This window comes from Anarhichas minor, unplaced genomic scaffold (assembly GCF_050575085.1).
Source record: "Anarhichas minor isolate MPS153535 unplaced genomic scaffold, ASM5057508v1 ptg000042l, whole genome shotgun sequence".
Classification (NCBI taxonomy): Eukaryota; Metazoa; Chordata; class Actinopteri; order Perciformes; family Anarhichadidae; genus Anarhichas; species Anarhichas minor.
Window position 1 is genome coordinate 3,360,607 of NW_027466488.1, and position 19,337 is coordinate 3,379,943.

Below are 19,337 nucleotides of genomic sequence, written 5' to 3' on the forward strand. Positions count from 1 at the left end.
CAAACTTGTCAGGTCGTCTTCAGAGTGATTAGAGCTCATTACAAACAAGGCAACTGTTGATCTTAGTCTTTTATTATCCTGGTACTTCTAATCAGGTTGAATGTCCCTCGTCTATAAGGCATTTTGTTATATATATATATATACATATACATTATGTGAAAGGCTACATACATTTGGTCATTTATGTAAATATATGAACATTGAAATCAACACAAATGAGTAACCTCCCTTATTCTCAAACACTTTCCTTCTGCTTGTATGTTTTATGTGAAATACAAACATAACGGGCCATACAGTGGGAATTATGTTCTCGGGGTAGTTCATTTTACACTGCCTAACTTCTTAGTTCACACTATGCATGCACCACCAAGCACAAACTGGGAGTTTGACGTTGCATTAAAGAAAATGTCTCCCTTTAGATTGTTCAGCACTCTGTATATGTCTCATACAGCAAGAATGAACATTTCCCTCTGCCACATAGATGACACACTCTAGCCTTCGCAAGCAGCCTTCCCCCTTTTTTATTTGTCAAAGTTTAAAAGTATTTATGGAAAGTTGTGTAGTTAAATGAACTCTGGACTGGAAAAAGAACTACCTGAATTGAGGGTGCACACACATTTTCTGCTGACTGAGTAGAGTACCAGTGTTGGCTACACATTTTCTGAACGTTCTTTGTAGAAAAACTGCTTCTGTTCCACTCAAATGACGTCCATCTATGATTTGTAGTAATTCACATCTTCCTGGTCATCTATGCGCTGTGTGCTGGTACTCAGGCCTTTGTACTGGTAGAGGTGCTGCAGCAAGTTCTATTGAAGTGGTACTATATTTTAAGAAAAGTACTTTCATTTTAAGCCATAAAAATTTAACAGCCCTTTTAAACTTTTACAAATTAATATTATTCAGCTGGTTTGAGATACCTCTACCATGTTGAGATAATTCTTTCGGCCATTTTTCAGTTTTGAAAAGGTACCCAAAGGACAATAGCACTCCTGCACAATTTATGTTCTGTATAAAATGAGGTATGTTTCTCTTCTGTTAGTGCATATCAATGTAACAGTGCAAAACCAATTACGACAACTATTTGTTCAACGACCACCTTGTCGAAACACTACTTTTACAGCATTTACCCCACCATCACTTTTACAAGGCATACAATAAAAACCACTTTGAGACACTGAACACACAATATCCTTCTGATCAATTGGTCTTAGGAACGAGGGTGAAACTAACACATGACAACAAAATATCTAATTCTGATAGTAATGGCTAGGGATAGCAAGCTAATGCAGTAGTAAATCTGAAATATGAAGGGTGGCACTCTTCACTCACACCAACACACTCACACAAAAGCCAACCAACTTAAAATGGTTATCTTCAAACTGCCCGAAGTGAAGTTACATTTCTTAAACTTCCACTGGAATGTTTAATCAGCATGTTCACTTAACGGGCCAAGATATAAATGAGGTGAAACTCAAGAGAAGACGGACAAAAAAAAAATAGCACAATGTTGCCGAAAGCTTCCCCTCTGCCTTTAAGTGTTCAGCTTATGAGTATATGTGTTATTTACTTAAGCTGCATGGAAGAAAGAAAACTGCTAAGGAGTCAATGAAAGGTCTACATAATTAACGTTTCTTAACCCTGTCCAAGGTTTTTATTTTTTCTATCAGGTAGTCCAGGTTAACACAAGAGGAGCAGCTTAATTCATATTTTTTTATATAGTGTGAAGTTCAACAATGAGGGTCTTAAATAATATCGTGTCCTTCAAAGTGTCAAAATAGTTGTGTTTATACATAAGCACATACTGAAAGTTGCGAATGACAAAGTGACGACAGGCCAAGGAACTGTGCCAATACATAAAAGACACTGGAGGACATGTCCCTTTCGCAAAAGGCCTGAGCGTATTTCTGATGGTCATGTGAAAAATGCGTGGATTGTCTCGTTCTGGTAACACGCCTGTTTCCTTTTGTCCTATAAAATATGTTGAAATGTTGTAAGGCGTTATATATATATATATATATACACACAAAACATAGACTTGTTAGGGCCAAACAAACACAGAGCTCAAACTCCAGCCATCACATGAAGCCCATAAGAAAGGGTTCCCACACAGTAGGTAGCCTGCTGCCTCCATGTAATCGTCCTGTCCAGTTTGTTCTCACTGAACAATATAATGGAGACCGCTTTACAAGCACTGCAAAGACCTCCTATGACAACTGTCTCCCTCAGTCTGTAACAGAAGGCTCGAGTCAAGGCATCCATTTGGAATGTATAGATAGAAAAGTTTCTCTGGAGGCAGTCCGATGGTACAATAGTGGCACAAACCACTCGCTAAATCCATTATAAGAATGCATCAGGTAAATATATACATCATGTGTTTGCACGCTGCAGTGAAATGTACACAAGTTAGAAGGTGATACCACAGAATTCAGAATATATATCCTATGGTCCCGTGAGCTTTCATTATTAGGCCTCATTTCAAACAAATAACAGATGAATCTTGCCCTCTCTGAATTTGACATTTGTGAATTTCTACTCAAAGAGAGGCTAGAGAAAGAGACTTAACTCGGGGAGAATTGTGGAGAACAAGGGAGAAAATGAGTCAGGTTCCCAACATCGTAACTGGAGTTGAAACACATTTTGTAGATCTCGGTGCCACGGATTTGGGGGTTTTGGATTCAGGTTTGTGGGGAAAAAACAGTTCATGTTCACAAATATGAATTGAATTTTCATAGTTTTGAGGAATAATGCATGCAAATTGCTGAATTCTGCAGTATTTCTTTTCAAAACCTGACAGCAGTGGAACTTCTACATCCAGAACCACACAGAGGAGATCATGATAGTGCACGCACACACGCATGCACGCACATACACACATACACAAAGACAAAGACTGAGAAAGGAAGTGCCTTTCAGAACTGCCATACACTCTAAACCGGGTGTGATCTACTACAAATCGAATCTGCTAAAAGATAGTCGTGTCTCACACAGAAACAACTTCCAATTCAGACAAAAATCCTGCAACGTTATTCTCAGTTTGACTGTCGCAAACGCAGCTTTTGTGAAGTACAACCTCAACATTAAAGACTAGACGAATGTGTAGCACAAAAGATTTGACTATTTCCAAATGCTCAGTAAATGCGACATGTATACAACACACCAATTTATACCACACGTGTACAGTACATACCACACACATGAAAACAAACACACATTCACATTCAAACAGAGCAGAATACAACACCACCATACTCTGGTAAGGCAAATCTGAACAGGGCAAGCTGTGATGAGTATTGTTCCATAGCTACAGTAACTGGCAGCTATCTGGCATTAATTAACCCTTAGCTACATAGTGTTTTGGAAGGGACACAAATAGTGTTAAACTGATTTCCTACACGCAATATTATGAGCAAATCCATCTCAGTTTACAGAAGCAAAAAAACTCACCAAAAAGCTACCTCATACATAGTTTACATAAATAAAATGTGAATCTTGGCATCAACTTAAAAAAAAAACCATGGGTCTGTCTATATACGTTTTGTAAATGTTGATACGTACCAAAAAGCTGATGAGCTTCAGTAATGACAAATGAATGTTTTTTTTTTGGAAAAGAACATTGTGAGAGGGTGACATTTTGTTTCTTCAGATTATGTCTTTTGCTATAAAATTCACCACCCCAAATAAACCCCACATCCCAAATACAGTGCACTGTGCAACTTGTAACAAAGTTTGGCCGACACTATGAAAGATAAGCTGCAGTTGTCATGGTAGTGTGTCCCTTCCTCTGATGTCCAGGTTCCACTGAGGAAAGAGGAAAGAGGATAGCAGGCACCAGTGGTTTGGGAACAGCAAATCCTCTGTTAGTCTTTTTGCGTCTCTCCTCAAAACGTCTCCTTACCTTGTTTGTCGTCAAGTGGGGGCTGGGCGTTGTGTGTCCAGTCCATGGAGAAACAAATGCTGTCCGCTTCCTCACAGATAAGCAAATGCACAAAACACACACACACACACACACTCACAGAGACACACTGTATGTTACAAAATAACACATTTGTCTTTATCCTTCGATTCTTTCTTGGCTTTGCGCTCCCCGCTTGAGGACTTTTTTCCCGGACTGGGTGTGGCTCCAGCTGCTGCTGCCGTCCCAGCGCCGGCTGCTGCTGCTGCTCCGCTTGCTCCTGCACCTCCTCTGTCCGCCTCGTCTCCCTCGGCAGGCTCCTGCTGGCCCTGCTGCACAAACAGGACAGTGGGGGCAAAAAGGGAAAAAGTTCATAGATGTGTGTATATCACAGGCACGGCTACTTATTGCTCTGAACTGGAACGTGGTGAAAAGGCAAATATGAAATGCTTGGTTGCAAAATGGCAGGTTGTATGCCATTGGAAACAAATTACAATTACCTTGAGAAGTGTTTATGAAGCCATTCAATCTTTATTTAAGACACAGTGATGTCGGGAATGTCCTCATAAATAAGGTATTAGGTTATGTTTGAATATAAATACCGTAAGATATAACAACCCTGATGTGGGGTTAAATGCAGGCTCTGTTACTTATTTAGTTTTCACTTTTATTTTTTTAGATTTTGAATGATATTATTTAGGTATATATTAGGAGAGGTCAGAAGAAAGTAGGAATAAAGGATGGCACGCATATTTGGTAGAAAAATTGATAAAAAGATTCTTAAAAAACAGGACTGGTCAGAGAAAGAGAGATCTTTCAGAGAAGCTTCTTAAAAAGTGCAATGTCACATTGGTTCTAATTATGCCATGTATAGTATATATATATATCGATATACTGCATATCTCACATAGCTGCATCAAGGAGGGCCTCAGCAGCTCCAGGGACAATGCCTGTGTCTTGCCCTCACGGTGAAAGGAGGCAGCTTTACAAGGAAAAAGAATACCACTATCCCTTTTCATCTCCAAGTTCTCCTGCATAGCTCACACTTTCTTAAGCATCCACCTGTCTCCAAAAGGCAACATCTTCCCTCAATGCTACATTAAATGCCCCACATTTGTTCAAAGTCCTACTTCTCCCTCTCTCACTTGCTTTTATCTCCCTCAACCCCTCCCTCCCCACCTGTGCTGCTGCTGCTGCAGCTGCTGCAGCCGCCGCCGCCTCCGCCTCCGCCTCCTGCTCTTGCTCCTGGTAGTACTGGGAGGCTCGTCTGTCCTCCTCCTCCTGAAGTTTTTTTGCCAGCTCTAGGTCACTGATGCCCTCGGGGAGCTGCTCCCACTGTAGGTCCTGGCTTTGCTGCTCCTGCTGCAGTGACAGCGCCATCAGATAGTCCTGACACACATGAACATGCACAAAGAGAGAGAGAGGCTTGATGATTTATGAGCAACGCTGTCACCGTGATATACTGTGCTCTGATTATGCAACAGCTGAACTACCTCAGCCTATACTGCAAACAGACCAATCCACACGCAAGCGATGGTTGCAATCCACAACTTCAGTCACATTATTTATCAACTGGGCCATTTGTGTCGGCCTTCATTCATTCTCATTTGCTGTACTATCTTCATTATTCTCTTTGTAGCAATTAGTTGCGGTGCAATTTACAAAATCTCCTTTATGCTGTTGCTATCTATTGTATGATACTCCGTATCTTCTAATATGTGATGTACTTTGTCTCTGACAAAAGACACAATTTCCCAACTGGGGTCATTACAAGTTTTCTCCAATCTAACGGAATTGATTATGAGTGCAGAACATTGCCTGAATGGATTTTTCCCACCAACCCCATCTTGGAGATAAGGAGGTGCTGGGCCTGAGTAAGCAAGGAGAATAAAAAGTAATAGCCCCCGTGCTCTTGTCTAGTCTGTGTGTGTGGGAGCAGAGGCAGACAATTTATCAGCAACCTCTGCGCTTGGACCACTCTGGCCGACCAATGAGCAGACAATTGTGAAACCAGCCGGGAGACATAAACCCAAATCAGACTGTGGTACAGCAAAGCATGGATGAGAATGGAGGTGGGCACCATGCAACCCTGACATGTGCTTTTCATATGTCTGTGTGTGTGTGTGTGTGTGAGGAAAAGCTGGTATGGGGAGCTATAACATCCATTATTGAGAAACTTCCTTTATTTTCCCTCTTTTGAAGAAGCGCAGGTGGGTTTTTTTGTATCTGGTTTCTTTTAGTGTTTCTCCAATTTCGGTAGCACAGTAAAGACCAGTATGGCCTTACTGGTCTGGCATTGTGTCTTGGCCTTTGTGATACACTGATGGTGTAAAAAGCGCAATCATGGTTTTGGAGTGGATGATTGCTGCTTCTGCTAGTCTTGCCTGCATCAGTGCTCAGACCTGGTCTATCTGATCCTGCTGGCCGCGGTACACAGTCTCTGGATTGGAAGGAGGCCGCAACCGGAACTCCGAATCACAGAAGTTGCCGTCTCCGTCGACATTGTGCAGACTTTCCCAGACGACCTTCGCCTCTGTCAGGAAACCTTGGTCTGTAACCAGGTGGTACAGCTGGCCCTAGGAAACAAGCACACATCTTATCAGTGTCACACTGTATGCAGACATACAGGACTGTATGGTTTCTACTGCTAGCGCACACGCACACACACACACAATCTGTATATACTTGATGCTTTGTCTGAGGGTTTTAGATGATCCACACAACTTTGCTTACGATATTAGAGTACTATTCAAAATGAGAGTAAGCAGGCTCAACTTCCCCTCCTGCAGATAACAGGAAAGGTCTGTCCAAGCTGCAGTGATATGGCAAGCCAGCTGTGAGCAGGCGCTGTTACAGATGGGAGGCAAACCTCCTAAAGGGTCTTCATCATTGGTCTAAATCTGTTACATATAAATAGGTAGCTTTCATCAGTTTGTGATGTCTGTGCGATGAACACTGCAGGACAATACTGAGGCTCTTATGTGGAACAGGAAGAGAAATGCAGAGAAGAGGTAGATGGCAACACTTGATAGCAAGTTATTTTTCTTTATCTACTGCGAATAATAATTACAAATGTAAAACTCGATTAAATATTACTCAAGACTTTTCTATAAAACTCAACTCTTCATCAAAGAATAAGAAAGCAACTGAACTATTTCTTACTGAATAGCCCGAGAGAAGCATTTAATTAAAGTAAATATAGATGTTTAGCTCCCAGACAAAATACAGGGCAGTCTGTTAAAGATTGCAGACGGAGTTTTGCTGATATATGAATGAACATTAGCAATGAAACGGAACAAAATCTACCTATTGTAAAGGTTTAATAATTGTCTCGTTAACGGCTTCAATGCAATCGTCACTGACTGAAGGTTCAGAACACATCCTGACCTATTTTGAGTTGCTGCAGTTTCTAGAGTAAGCTCCACAAGTGATTCTCAATCTGACTCACGCAAATAATGCCAACACTATTTAGTGTTTACCTTGTATTTGATCATGGTGCTAAAGTGGTTATTCCTGAAGAAGACGCAGAGCTCTCCCTCCTGTACGGTGGACGTGAGCTCACATAAGCCGTGGTACGTAAGCTGAGTGGCTGTGCTGCTCAGAAACTGCTCCGCCACGATGCCTGGGGCGAGAGAAGGGGAGGAAGACGCGCACATGAACACAAAAAGGAGAGATTGAATTTGTGACTGATGAGCAAATGAGGAAACATGGACCCATGACGAGTGTTCCTTAAATGCTTCATCGCATCGTTGATCGTGGATGTAGCCGTGTATTTTGCAAAATATACAGACTTGAAATTATGAGATATTACGTCCATGTTAATTATGATGCTTTTTTTATTACAAGCTCCACCTCTTAACCTGTGAGCGACTAAAAGCAGTTCTGAATATAATCAATTACTTAGCTTAGCAAGCAGCATAACTTTTATATGTTACTATTAAATGAACACGCACTTTCATCGTTAGACCCCCAGACCACTGGAAGAGTCATCCGCACAACAATCAAGCAATCCTCACTCATTCATAGGCCACCGTTTGGAAAGCATGAAACCCTGCTGTAATGTTTGCGGTGTATATTTGAACATTCTGACTCTGTGCCGCTGGAAGTGGTCGCAGTAACTACAGTGAACTCAGTAAAGGCTGAGAGGCAGATGGTGAGTGACATCTGCCAGACAGAGCGGCGTTCAACGCGGAGCAAACTTAGTGCGATACTCAAACAGACAGTAAACAGCCTGCCCAACAATGAGACACAACTTTTACAGACTGGTGGAAAAGAACTATTGAATACTTCCAATAAAATATTTAAGTACGCTTTAGCGTGGCAATAAAAAATGAAAAGATGTTTGTAGTTTTCAGAGTATATCAGTCCATTTAAAGAGGTTGGTAGCATCAGCGTCAAAACACTTAAATAAATCCCTCAGCTAGAAAAACAAATACAATCGAGGGAGGTGAACCTCCCATATCAATATCATCATCGACTTTAAGGCTTTGATGTGTTCACTTGGCAGCAGACCAGCTGACAACTACTCAGGAAGCTCAGTATTGAATGAGCAAATATTTGTTTTAGTGGAGAAGTTAGTGACAGCTGGTAAGACAAATGTGAGCTGTGGAAGTAGGTCATTTGATGAGTGGCCACACGTCCTGGTTTCATTTGAACTTGATCTGTGGTTTAGTGCAGAATGCGTTTGCACTGGACAGTCCAGTAAACATGTCACAAGTAACAAATGTCCCACTGAATTAATGGTGCACTGCACATGGAAGGTACAGTGCCAAACGGTACTTGAGTCACTAGTTATGTAACAAAGATGGTCAAAATTGAAAGAATGAAGATTTTTTTAAAAATTAGAACGTTAACCTCTTTTTGCTCTGAAGCTCATACGTTTCAACCACATTGTTCTCCATCTCCAGAACACAGAGGGAGAGGGAAGAGATGAGAGGGAGACAGGAGGAGAGTCAGGCAGGTCACAAAGCAGAGGGAGTGAAGAGAAAGCACTCACCTTCCCCTGCCAGCTCGCTGTTGTCTGACTGTTTGCAGGATATTATCTTCTCTACCAGCTGGTTGTAGCTGCAGTTGCCCACTGCCTTCACAATGTCATGCATCTGCAAACAAAGACAACAAAGAATATTCACCAAGCTGTGATGCTGTTTTACTAAAAGCCCAAGGAAGATTTATACAAAATGTATAACATTCTGGTGACAAGGGGTTCATATTTAACTACGACCACTTTGTAAAAGTAATCACTTTTTCGGTACAGTTCAAATGAACTCTGGCACATTTACCCCAACTATCTTTATTTAGGGTGGTGTAAACGCTGTCATTTGAAATGAACAAAACAACTGCACATAGACCACTTAAAAATGAGGTGGAGTGCTTCCAAGAGAACTCTGGAGCTGTTAGCTTGGGACGGGAACACAAACCAGACCAGGACCAGGACTTTGTAGTAGGTTCATACGAAACAGAGAAAAACTGGAGGGCAAAAATGAACCGAACTAGTGTGAAAGGGACCTCAAACTGCAGTAGTTGGCAGGTAGAATATTTCATCTCTCGTAGTGAATTTGAAAGAGACGTGTCCTGGATAGAGAGGCGGGCAATACAACCAATTTGTTTCCGGGAGGTCCATCTCACCTGCGGGTCAACCAGCCAGCCGTGGTAGAGAGGGATGTCAAGCAGATCAAACACAATGCATTCTGGGGTGTACTCGAAGACTCGCACCCCTGTGAACTTCACGTTCACATCCAGACCTGTCTGCAGCTTGTGCAACACTGCCATGGCATCACTCATGTTCTAGGAAACAAGGAGAACAACGGTTCAGACTTTTGTTAAGAACGTGTAACAACAACAACGCAGCAGAAGCATCAATGTGAACTTGAACTATACACAAACAAATCTCTTAGAAAAAGCCAGATTTGCTTTTGTATTGAACACATTATACAGAACCAAAAGCTGTGTCCAGTCCAGCTGTTTTCATGTGCCGTCTTTGTCTGTTACATTATACCTGGTTGTCTGCATACAGTCAGCAGAGCTGAAGCTATCAGGGATTGATTTTTCTACCAATCAAGAAGCCATTAGCTGCCATTTATTCCTGTACAACACAAAAACAGCTTCCACACACTCGCACCTTAATTGGTTTTCGTCAAATAGTTCTTATTTATCGTTACTTCAATGTGACTAAGTTGACTGTTTTCAAATTTACTGCACTTACTAGGTTTTGCTCTGCTTACTGTCAAACAATTTACAACCACAAGAAGAAATGGGAGTCGCTGCCAGGAAACCATTTAATATTACATTTCTGAGTGAGCTCTCAGGCTCGTTGTTATGAGACATATTATAATTATGAAGGAGTGGACAAAATGTCAGGAGCATGTAACGATATAATGCAATCCACTAGCCCTGCAATACACCCAACCTTTGTTTGATTTTTGACTTTATTTCTGATAGCTGACCGTAGAGACATGACAGGAACTGAGGGGAGAGAGGAGGGATGAAATGCTACACAATGGTCATACATTAATCCATCAGTGATTTCTTCTTTGTTATTACAACTTTTTCAACTCACCACTGCTCTCTCTCTTTAAATAGATGAAGCCAGCAATATAACGTATTCAACATCTTAAAAAGCCTAAAGTTCCTCAGCAGGATTCGAACAGGTGACGCTGTGACTACATGGTCAGGAACCTAAACCCTAACCCCTCCAGGTTGCCCCTAAAATGTTAAAATTTGCAGTAGTCATGTCAGACAGATGGCTGACTTCTTTGGCCATTTTAGTGACGTAGTCCGTTAACTTAGAACGTATTATACTGAAAGTTGTTCCACAGAAAGCAGTGCCCATTTGTTAATATTTCCTCAAGGCTCAAACATTAAGGTACAGGATGATTCAACAATGTGGCAAACCACTACAGAGTTCATCCTACAGCTTGGCTGTGTGGACCATAATTAGTTAAGAAGGTCAGTAGAAGGTCAGTAGACCTTCGCAACACAACTATTATAAATCAAGGTAAAATATCAACTTCAAACGACTTTAACTAAAGATATTGCCGTGTCTTTTTGTCCAGATGATGGAGGTTGACTCACTGGAGGCGACAGTATGCATTTTCAGTATCACTTTTTCACATGATACCAATGCCCCTCACTACATGAACAGACTGAGCCGTGATACCAGGAGGAAAACACAAAAGTCTTGAAAAAGTAACGGCCACCAGAGTCTAAAATTCCCCTTGCTAGGCAGAAGGCATTAAGATGCCCGGGGCAGGTTTACCGTCTTATCTCGATACATTTACTGAATTAAACCCAGAACATAGTGTAAGAAGAGCGGTTCTTGATTGACAGCTGCAAACGATGCTGTGTGCTTGCTATTTTAATGATGCACAGACCCTGAGAAAGTATTGCTTCACTTATCTTTGGCCTTCAGCAGTCTTTTTTCTAAATCTGTGCAGCCAATTCCAACAGCTCTTTACCGCCGTGTTACCACCGTGTTTACTATATGTGGTGAGTGCAACAATGGCAGATACTGATTATTGCAATTGTGATTTCCCTAAAACATTATCAAATTTACAGAAATATCCTACTTCAGGTTCTCCTTTTGAAGCAGCTTTTAAGCACGCATGAAGAAGAATGGCATCACCAATTGTGCCGGGTGTTTACAAGTTTCAATAATAAATCTACCTCTCTGTTTTTAATTGGATTAGTCTTCTCCGGTTTCCGTGTGGCCCAAACAGAGCTCCGTGATGCTTTTTCTCTGTTCACACCGATAAGAAAACATCAGTTTTGTGAGGTGGAAAAATCAGAACTGTGCTTTGACTTTGAAATGATGTTTTTAATCTCTTGTAGTAGAGGAAAAGGTTTAAATAAATACATGTAGAAAACAAATCCTTTATTTCAGCGACTGAATGATTGAAGAGACTGTTTCCACTTCATTCATCCTTTAATTATGAGTGAGGCTTTTATCACTACTACACTGTGAACACTTTTGACATTAAATACACATCGCATCATATTTAAGCCATATATGTCACATGCATGCATCCACACACCTGCGAACCCAACAAAACAGACTAATTCTTGCATTAAGTCTCAGAGCAATGTTCCCCAGCTGGCTCTGAACCTCTGCTGCCATTTAAGTCTGGGATCAGGGTAAGTCATGCAGCCGAGCCCTACAACTCTTTCATGAGTGTGTAGTTACAAAAATGTCAATAAAACCGTACAAAAAAATGAGTTATAGAAGTGTTCATTTCATTAGTGCGAAGAGTTGTGTCTGGCGTAAACGACAACATTGGAACACAATTCCATGCACCACATCTATTAGATTATTATATAGGTGACTTTAAATATTATGATTAATATTATTTAACTACAGCGTCGACCAGTTCACTTCGACACTGTCAAAAAAAACATCACTATTTTGAATGTGAATTTCTATTTTTCATGGTGTATTGCAATCCTTTTGTGTGTGCACCAATTATGAAATGTCACGTGCAAAAATGTTCAAGTGTTTGAAAGGCTTCTAAATTCATTATTTCTTTCATTTGAATTCGTTCATGTCCAATAATCAGTATAACGGCTGTCAAATTTAAAAATAAATGAGCAAAAAGGTCACAGTACAGTGTGCAGACTCTATTCTTCAGTTTACAGTAGAGATACTGTACGTCCCATGAACGGCGAGCTACATTCTACGTGAATGGAGAGCGGAGGTGAAAAGCCTTCAGCTGGCGCTTCTGAATGTGTGGATTATGACGCTTATGAGCAGAAGTGATGCCAGGATTAGCAGAGCTGTGTAATGGACCATATCTCTTCACTTTAGGGCAGAGGGCTCCAACAGCAGATGAGCGCTTGGAGATCAGATGATTAGCATCACTTGCATTCATCTGTGCTTGTGTTGGATGCACTTCCACAGTATAACATGAGCACCGTGCTCTGCCGAGGATTTTCTGTATTCTTACATTCACTCTTCAACCTAGGTGTTTAAGGGGAGGCCTCTCTGCTTAACTCTATATGCTGACTTTCACTGGATATTTTTCACGAGTGTGTATGTTAATGCAAACTTCATGAGTCCATCAGCATTCATGCAAATCTATAAAAAACACAAATATCCATCAACCAAAAGAGCAACATATCAATCACAGGAGGACAAAAGCAAACCATGACATAATGCTGTGACCCATCAGTGGAAGCTGTAAATAATAAACAGTTTACAAGACGGTAATGTCCCACAATGTGGGTCATACTTTCATGAATCCTGACACACATCAGCAGCTGTCGCTGCTCTACATTTCTGCTGGATGTGTCATCGCGCTAATCTCTGGTTTCTACACATAAATTACACACATTAGGATGAAAGTACAGCTCTCGACATAAAGTGATTATAAGCTTCGTTAAGATACATGCTGGTACATTGGAGCTAATGTAATAGATTGCATTAGATTGTGCACGTGTACCTAACAAACAGATAACCTTGTGTTTAGCCTAATCTCTGATCGTATAATAGGATCCTGCTTGAATTGAATCAGCAATTGAGGGAGTCCAAACAGCATCCATTCATCAGCACACAGGCAAGGGTTAAGGAAATACACGAGATCTGAGAGAAATGCCTTTTGAATTCCAAGATGGGATTTGATGTGCTTTACTCAGAAAGGCTTTGACGAAACATTTGTGAACAAGGCCCATTGCTGTGAATGACGTCAAGTTAAAACAAACGAGGCTTCTTTAACATGATGACCCATTTCCTCCAATGGCTGAACCTTCACCGTGGATACAGTGCCTTGTGAGAGTGCTGTTGAGCTGGGTCCATTGAGACAAACGCAGAGAAAAACCATCTCTCACTCTCACTCACACAGCTCCTCCGAGTAAATATTTAACAATAGCTGAAGAGCAGCCGTGCAACTGCTATTTTAATCCTCATACGCTGCTGTGGTAGATGATGGTTTTTTAAGCTGAATTTATAAATAGAACAACTTCTGTTATGAACTCCTACAGCTCTTTTTAAAGTCAGGGTGGCTTCAGTTGTATTTTATAACAATCTAATAAGCAATGAAAGCACATCTCTCCACGATATAAACAAGGGGACACCTTTTGTTTGGCATGCACATAAACACATTTCAGACTTGCGCTCTCTTAGCTCCCAAAGCCCGGCCCACTGCAGTCTCCACATACTGTGTCAACCACAGCACACGGACACGAGGACACCCACATGCTAAAGAGCTCTCAGGCCAGTGTCTCGGATTAGACGGCCATAATAACTATGCAACACAAACTCTTACCACTCCCTTGCTTTAACAGTGCATGCTGAGGCCACCGCGGATTTATTTAAGAGGTTGTATTTCAGCCAAACTTAAATTTAGAAAGGCATTTGCAGTGAGCTTCTATGGGGAGACTGCACATTATTTTTCTCCTCTTTGAAAGAGAGACAAGTGTGGCTTCAAATCATTTACAGATGTGCTGGTGCTCTGCCATGCAAGAGGAGGAGAGGCAGGGCCTCTCCCACACCATAGGCAGGCAGTGGAGATGGGAGGAAGCAGGGGAGCCGGAGCTCCATCTCCAAGTGCCACTCATGGTGAGCCCCACACACACACACACACACACACACACACACACACACACACACACACACACACACACACAGCCTCGGTAATAGCCGGGAGCTGAACCCAGCCATGCGTCTCTAAGCATTCACAGCCATGTGAAACAACATAATCTGACACTCCTGACCCATGTTGTTCCCTGGGCCTTGCAAGACTCATCTTATGTAACCTATAGAGCAGCGGGAAAAAAGCTAAGCTGCAGTTTTATGTGGTTTGTAGTCAACTCGATGCTTATTTCCACATTAATGGAAAAACCCGTTTCAGTGCGAGCGCCGAGCTACTGAATGCACGTCCGAGCAGTGCTCACAGAGGTGAGAACAGCTGAGATATTTTGAGTGTGTTGATGAGACAAAGTGAGAGCTCATGTTCAACTTGCACAACTCTGGTTTCAACACAGAGAGGGAGTTCATCCCAGAAGCCCTGCGCTCCTAACTATGAACAGTCAGCAGCTTACTAACGCTCACGCATAAGCAAAAACACACACGCCTGTTCAATAATAATATTCAGCAGTAATGAGGCAGGACTTACCTGCTCATAGTTTAGCCGCTGAGCCTCCGATATCTCTTTAGGCTTGGTTTCAAGAATGTAGTCTCCTGCAGGGGGACAGAGGGAAAGACACGTTGACTTATGTTGCATCGACAGAACAAAACAATCACTGCCTTGACTGATCATAACAATGGCTTCATAGCTAAAGCGTTTGATAGGAGTCAGATGGTAGGTGTCGTTATGAGCCGCATTAGGGGGGGTTTGGCACTGACCAGCTGTTTTCCCTCACATGTAGCATCAACCATGTAGCATCAGTCTGTCCACCGTGGTGTCACTCGAGAGCTCTGTGGACTCGGCTCTGCAGCAGAGAACACAGCCTGGCAGCTGTCTGACTCCAGCTCTGTGCAGCCTGATCAGCGCTACAAACGTGCTGACCACAACACCTCAAGCCACATGAACATTTTTGTTGTAGTTTGCCGTTCTCTTGAATAGTATAGTGCTGACACAACTTTTAAGTTCCCTTTTCGGTATTGGACATAGTTGTAATGGCAAAGGAAGTCATGCAAACATATTCTTGTTATTGACGTTTTATTGCAGTCCTTACTTTAAAAAACTTTTTTTTTTTTTTATAAAGTTTTTATTTTATTTTAAACGCTTCACAGAGACTCTGTGACTGGAGAGAGTACCATGCTGCACTGTCATCCCACACGTTCTCTGAGTATTACTGAGATCAATGCCATCAAACCCTAGCAGTCATCAAGCGCTACATTAAGTAAAAAGCTAAACAAAAAAAGACACGGTCAAGTGTATTTTGCAAGCGAATTGAATAAATGGAGTTAATCCAGGGGGGAAACAAACATTGAAAGCTTTTTTTCTTGTAATTTGTGCTTTATAATAATGACTGACCAAGAAAAGCATAACGATTTCTTCATGTGCATGCCGTGAGGGACCATGTAACAGTAAAGACATGTTTAAATCTCTTTTTAGCGACGAAACTTATGCTGTATAAACTAAACTCAAAATGATACACCAGTCAGGCTCGTATACTATTTGTAGCCGAGTTCTGCAACATGTGAACTTTAGCTTTACAAAGTCGGACTGAACAACAGACTGCTGGTTGCAGTTTTGAAAAATGTGTCTGACTTGATTTCCGTGCGGTCACCGTAGATGAAGATTGTTTTCGAGCTAGGGGGAGCAGCAAGCGGAGTGGTTGTACCGCAGCATGTCCTCGAGGGGGAAAAACCCCCTCACCGCTCTGAACTGTTGACTCACTCACCCTGGTCATCCCTTAATATCTGTATCCGTCTGGATCAACGGCCATGCTGCACAGCCAACTGCTGAGCAAAGACCACCACCCACTTTAAACACCACATCACCAATCATCACTCTTGGTGTTTTTGTCTGTGTGTTATGACAAACAGGACAAGAACAAGTTTAACTCCGTGTGCAATTATTACAGCAAGCACAATCCTCCCAAATAGAAAACAAGTGGGCACTTTTGGAGACATTAAAAATACACACAGTGATGAAACTGCGAAATTCCTTCATTATTGAGCTGGGATTTACAGAGATGAGAGCACTGTTTGATCCGTGGATAGAAACCAGTTCAACTATCACAGGGAGGGGGGAAATCATCCTTGTGATGTGGATTATTGTAGTCTACTTATGGCAGTGGCTACTGAAGGCCCTGATAGGAGACGCTAGTGAAGACTGGCTCTACCCCGGCTTTAATCATACACTCTACTTTGATATTGTAGAGCCATTTTAGTTATGAAGGGCAGGACACAGCCAGAGAGAAGAGATAGCTCCGGTTTCCTTTGCAACAGCAGCAGACTTAATCATGGGGGATTCCCCTGTTCCGGTCTCTTCCTCTGTTGATTCTGGAATATATATATATATATATATATATATATCTGACCTCTCAAATTTGAGAGGACGTGAAACACAAGAATGTTTACTAGGCTGTTGAAACTCAGTGCCAGATGCTTTATGTTCTGCTGTGTTTACAAGTGTGGACTCATGGGCAATACTCTCTAAAAGCAGGTCTACATATTATTATTAAAGTAAGCTACTTAACTGCAAGTTACAAAACAGGTTATTATTGTAAATGTAAAGCCAGGTGAAACAGGCAGCTATCTAAGTATAAGTATTGCATTTCCCCCATTTGATCAATGATGTGGCATCAACTTGCTCTTGAGTAATAGGTTCAACAGCTAAAAACACTCACCAAGATACTCCATTAGTTGCTCAACAGTTATAATTTCCATCATAGGCGGCATCTTAACCTGCAGCAGAGAGACATGGACACCCACTGTTCATTAATTCAGTATATAAAACAAAGCACTGCAACACAAGTTAACTTCAACCACAGGAAATAAACTATTTACTGTTGGGACCCATGTGCTACAGTTTATAAAACACCTCATAGCCTATGTCAACGTTCAACATGCACCAACATGTTGATATAAAATGATACCTCGTGCTAACATGTCTTGACAGAAATCACTTTTGGGAGTTAGGCACCTGAGGAACCTTTACCTTCCATGCAAGCAGAAGGACATTCATAATTGCCAGTAATGGACAAGGGCCGTTCTCGTTTTGGGTGATGATCGGCGTATTCTCCTCCCTCCACTTGATCCACTTAATGTGGTATATGGACTGGCCGGCGGCTCGATCCTTTGCGCACGAAGTCTTCGTCCCATCAGCCCCGTGCTCGCCCTGCAGGGCCAGGGCCAGTCCTCTGTCCTCCAGTCCCTCACTGTTCAGGTCGGAGCTCGGGCAGGAGTTGAGGTTGGAGAAGGACTCGAGTGAATCTATGCTTCGGGACTCTCCACCAAGGCTGGGATCGGGGTCACTCCCACTCGGCAATCCCTCCAACAAGGTGTGATCATCGGACAGCCCGGGCTTGACGTGTGCTGTGATTGCTTTGTCCGGACACAGCTGAGTCGGTTTGGCAAGTTTTGCCGGCTCACTTTCTCCACGAGCCAGAACTTTAGCCTGCGCATGTGTGCCGTCCTTAGCGAGAGGTGTGGACGGGCTATCGGTTTTGTTGATGACTAACTTTGAGGCACCACCCTCGCTATCTTCTGCAGCCAGCACCGAGTCATGCCCCATCCCGTTACTGATCTGATCCCCGGACCCAGACGCGCTCGTCTTGGTGTCGCTCCTCGTATCTCCCTGGACTGGGAGGACTTCGATCACTTCTGAGACGCCAGACTTCCCAGCACTGGACATGACATTAACGTAGCCGGGCGCACTGACATTTGCGCTGCTGTTATTGCAACTAACGTTACCCAAAGTGCTGAGAGGAGCCTCACTATTCTTGCATTTCTCTGCTGCTCCCTTCCCTCCGCCGACAGCCGTAACATCGCACATCTCTCCCGCGATCGTGGCGCACAAAGAGCTCCCGTCCGTGGCTCGATGCAGCTTTGCATTTTTCTCCATTTCGATTTTACAGACTGTCGACAGATTTTTTTTTTTTAGCTCAATTGCAGCAGGAGCTTCAGTCCCAAAGACGCCATGACAACTCTGCGAATGACGTCATCAGAGTGAATCGCTTTCAGGCCGAGCAAAAGAGAGGGAGGGGGGCGCGCGCAGAGAAACCAGGCAGTGGTGGTGCCTTTGGGTGGGCTCGTATTCTTCAAAGTTTATCACTCTGATTTAATATCTGTGGCCTGTATAAGATATTTATTTTAACTAACATTATCCCCTCACGTGTGTTTTTAATGTCAGTGATGACTAGGTTACTGTTTACATTTTAGCTGCTATTCATTGACTAGTATTTATAAAAACCGAATTTGTCATATTTTCACCTCAAAACAAAACGTTGTGTATATCTTAGAGATATCCGTGTTTACATTAGACGTTCATTTTAATGACTTTTGTTTACAATGTGTGTATACTTTGCCAATCTCTGAATTGATGGGCAAATTGTTTATTGTCTGACCGTAAGCACAACATCCCCAAAATACAGAATACAAAAAAAGTTATTAAAATGACGGGGTGTGTACATGGATGTATAAATAAAGATACTGATGTAGTTGGCTGTACAACCCATTGAAAAGTATCTACGTTTACGAGTATTCCTGAATGTAGACTGAACGGAACCTCCTGCCGTGGCCTGAATCATCTCGCGTACATGGCACGTGTGCTCGCGCATTTGTGAGACGATACAAATCTCGCGTTGTCAGCCCTCCGTATTTCTAAAGAGCCGACAATAACAACAATAATCTATAAATGATAAATGAGTAATAGTCATTGTTACTTTATTGTTTCAATCCTTCGGATAAACGAGACTTTGGATTTTTTTTATTTATTTAGTGGTGTGCAAAAAAAACAATCACCCTGAATTAAATTTGAATACCTGTATCTAATTATACATTATA

At 42.1% G+C, this 19,337-nt stretch overlaps 1 protein-coding gene across 4 annotated transcripts; it reads right to left on the minus strand.

The window, feature by feature from the left end:
- Positions 1–56: 56 nt before the first annotated feature.
- Positions 57–18,579, minus strand: mindy2 (MINDY lysine 48 deubiquitinase 2). 4 transcript variants are annotated; one of them, XM_076109965.1, is made up of 9 exons: positions 17,476–18,556; positions 17,180–17,237; positions 14,995–15,059; positions 9,518–9,676; positions 8,889–8,991; positions 7,372–7,514; positions 6,295–6,468; positions 5,072–5,281; positions 57–4,221 (listed from the first exon to the last, which is right to left on the minus strand). In XM_076109965.1, exons 1-9 carry the CDS (start codon positions 18,394–18,396, stop codon positions 4,030–4,032), a joined length of 2,025 nt encoding a protein of 674 aa, XP_075966080.1. In that variant the 5' UTR covers positions 18,397–18,556; the 3' UTR covers positions 57–4,029. The 4 variants fall into 4 exon arrangements, with proteins under 4 accessions (XP_075966080.1, XP_075966079.1, XP_075966081.1 ...); XM_076109964.1 differs by having other exon boundaries at positions 57–4,224; positions 17,476–18,554; XM_076109966.1 differs by having other exon boundaries at positions 57–4,224; positions 17,491–18,526.
- Positions 18,580–19,337: the final 758 nt, after the last annotated feature.

Excerpts from the sequence above, each read along its gene's own strand:
- mindy2 (XM_076109964.1), bottom strand. The coding sequence starts at position 18,396 with ATGGAGAAAAATGCAAAGCTGCATCGAGCCACGGACGGGAGCTCTTTG. Across the intron at positions 17,238-17,475 it reads GGAAGGTAAAGGTTCCTCAG|GTTAAGATGCCGCCTATGAT; the intron begins GTGCCTAACTCC and ends TCTCTGCTGCAG. Across the intron at positions 4,225-5,071 it reads CTGCAGCAGCAGCAGCACAG|CAGGGCCAGCAGGAGCCTGC; the intron begins GTGGGGAGGGAG and ends CTGTTTGTGCAG.